Here is a 3,198-nt window from a genome sequence, read left to right on the forward strand (position 1 = left end):
GATTTCTATTTCATACGTGACTGGCGATAGCTTCCTTACCACTACACCCTCTACTCTCTTATCCTTTCCTATCCTATAATCATCCACCATCACCGCATCTCCTACCTCCACACTGAATTTGCGCTTCCCGTCCACTGATCTAATTTGCCCCGCTTGTTTTATGTACACATTTTCATCTGCCGTAGGCTTCAATAAATCGAATCGCGTTCGCAATTCCCTCTTATACATCATCCAAGCCGGACTACGACCCGTCGAACAGTGCTCGGTACTACGATACTCCATCAGAAACAAATCCACTGCTCGTTCTAACGACACTCCCCCTTTCATAATTTTCTTTACTTTATCTTTGAACGTTCCAACAAAATTTTCCGCCGCTCCATTAGTTGCTGGATGTTTCGGTGGCGCAAAACTCTGCCTGATTCCATTTTCCTCCAGGAACTTTTTAAATTCTTGACTGGCATACTGTGGTCCGCAATCCGTTACCACATGTTTCGGTAACCCATGCCTCGAAAAAATTTTCCTAAATTCTTTTATAAGCCTAATTGATTGCGTACATTGTCCCATATCCACCACCTCTGGCCATTTTGAGTGTGCGTCTATTACAATCAAGAACATTTTACCCTCTACGGGCCCCAACAAGTCACTATGTATACGTTGCCATACCCTATCCGGCCAAGGCCAGGTTGACAGCGGCACCTGTTGTGGTTTTTTCCGCTCTCGCAAGCAAATCATACACGAATTCGCTACGTTTTCTATCTCTCTATCCAATCCTGGCCACCAAAAATAGGACCTAGCTATCATTTTCATTTTTACCACGCCTAAATGGGACGAATGCAACTCCTCGAGCACTCTAGTTTGCAAACTTTTCGGAATTATTACTCGGTATCCCCATAACACGCTGTTTTTCTCCGTATTTAACTCCACTCTTTTCCCCCAGTACGGTTTTTCTTCCTCTTTTAATTTACTTTCACTAGCGGGCCACCCGTCATTAACGTACTTGTAAATAATGCGCAACACCTCATCTCTCTGAGTCTCTTGACCTACTCTTCGGAAATCTACACAGCTTGCGCCTTCCGAAAAATAGTTTACAGTAGCGAATTCATTCTCAAAAACCCCTGTCTCGTCGCTTACTGGCAACTTTGATAGTGCATCGCAATTGCCATTATCCACCGATTTTACGTAACTTATACTATACTTAAACCCCGACAAATAGTATGCCCACCGCTGTAATCGACTTGCTATGGTCGAAGGTATTTCCTTGTTTGGCCCAAAGATATAGACCAAAGGCTTATGATCAGTTTTTAATATAATCTCCCGGCCGAATACATATCTGTAAAATTTTTTAAAACCGAAAATAATAGCACTCGCTTCTTTATCTATTTGCGCTCTACTTAATTCGCTCTTCGGAATTACCTTCGATGCATAGGCGATCGGCCTTTCCACTCCATCCCCGTATTCGTGCGACAAAATGGCAGCTAACCCATACGGTGAAGCGTCACAAGCCAGAATTAATTTTTTCGAAGGATCGTAATGCGCAAGTACTCGGTCTGATGCCAGTTCTTTCTTAACCCACACGAACGCTGTCTCACAGTCTGTACTCCATATAAAATCGCTATTTTTTTTTTCCAACAACGCGTATAAAGGTTTCATCTTTTCCGCCCTGTACGGCAAGAACCGCGCGTAGTACGTGATTAATCCTATAAACGCTTGCAACTGTTTGGTATTTGTCGGTCTCGGAGACTCTAACATTGCTCTTATCTTTTCCGGTGACTTTTTTACTCCATTTTTACTTATCACAAATCCTAATACGTCCAATTCCGCTTGGAATAACTTACATTTCCTTTTATTAACTCTTAAACCGCTTGCCTGTAACTTATCGAATACTTCATTCAACACTCGCAAGTGTTCTACTCTATTTTTTCCCGTACAATATATGTTGTCTAGGTACGCTACGGTGTTGCTTATTCCAGCCAACACGCCCTCCATTAATTTTTGAAATTCTCCCGGTCCTACACAAACCCCTTCCGCTAGTCTTGTATAACGTAGTAGCCCCCGATGCGTAATAATGGTTAAGCAATCCCTAGATTGCCTCTCTACCGCCAACTGCATATAAGCGTGAGCTAAATCTATTTCCGAGAATTCTTCACCCCCTTGAAGCACTGCAAAAATCTCGTCAAACAGTGGTAAAGGATACTTGTTCATTACTATATACGGGTTAACTGTTAGTTTAAAATTACCAGCCAATCTTACTTTGCCATCTTTCTTAATTATCGGTACTATCGGCGTTGCCCATTCACTCGTCTCCACTTTTTCTAAATGACCCAGCTTCAATAATCTATCTATTTCTTCATCTACTTTAGGTACTAACGCGAACGGCAAATGTCTCGCCTTCAATGCTATTGGTTTTGTTCCTTCCTTTAAAACAAGTCTGATCTCGCCTTTATTAAAGAGACCCGGTGTGTTTCCGAATAGCACAGGGTATTTAGCTGAGAATTGCTCCCATAATTCGGATTCCTCTATTTTGTTTACTTTGGCTACTATACTGGTTTGTTTTGGATAACTAAGCGGCCACATTCCGAAAGCTTCTAACCACTGCCTGCCTATCAGCGGGGGACCTTCTCCCGGTAATACGTAACACTCTAATTCCCTTTTAATACCATTTAGCTCAACCTTTAATTCCTTTAACACCCCAAGCGGATGTAATTTTACACTACCATAACTTTTTAATTTAAGCATCGGTTTCTCTAACACTAACTCCGGAAAATACAAATTCTTGTCCTTTTCCGACAATACCGTTAAATACGTGCCCGTATCTACTTCCATAACTAAATCTAACCTACCATTTAATTTCGCTGTTACAAACATCGGTTGCACACTCGATACATAATACATCTTCGGTTCGTGTTGCCCATTGCCGCTTACAATGTTTATAGGGAAAAAATCTTCGTATTCTGCGTCCAATTCCTCCGCTTCCTGCTTGACCTCCGACTGCTCCTCTTGCGTCAAAAACTTCAATTCCCCCTGCGCCTTTCTTCCTCTGCACGCTGCTTCCACGTGCCCCTTAACCTTACACTTCCTACACGTGCTGAATCGAAGTCGACATTCTCTAGCAAAATGATTTGGCTTACCACAGCAATAGCACAGTCCCCTAACTTCCGCTGCCTGTGCTTGACCTTGCCTCTGCTCATTTGACTTCAC

The 3,198-nt window shown here is 42.5% G+C and overlaps 1 protein-coding gene across 1 annotated transcript; it reads right to left on the reverse strand.

The window, feature by feature from the left end:
* Window positions 1-39: 39 nt before the first annotated feature.
* On the reverse strand, window positions 40-3,188 carry LOC108625957 (uncharacterized protein K02A2.6-like; the record flags this gene model as incomplete). Its single annotated transcript, XM_018026319.1, has 2 exons — window positions 3,129-3,188; window positions 40-3,060 (listed from the first exon to the last, which is right to left on the reverse strand). Coding segments are annotated over exons 1-2 (3,081 nt in total), but the record flags the coding sequence as incomplete, so codon positions are not given.
* Between the last annotated feature and the right edge of the window lie 10 nt (window positions 3,189-3,198).

Source organism: Ceratina calcarata, unplaced genomic scaffold, assembly GCF_001652005.2.
Source record: "Ceratina calcarata isolate Rehan_Ccalc_2016 unplaced genomic scaffold, ASM165200v1 scaffold3825, whole genome shotgun sequence".
In the NCBI taxonomy this organism is placed as follows: Eukaryota; Metazoa; Arthropoda; class Insecta; order Hymenoptera; family Apidae; genus Ceratina; species Ceratina calcarata.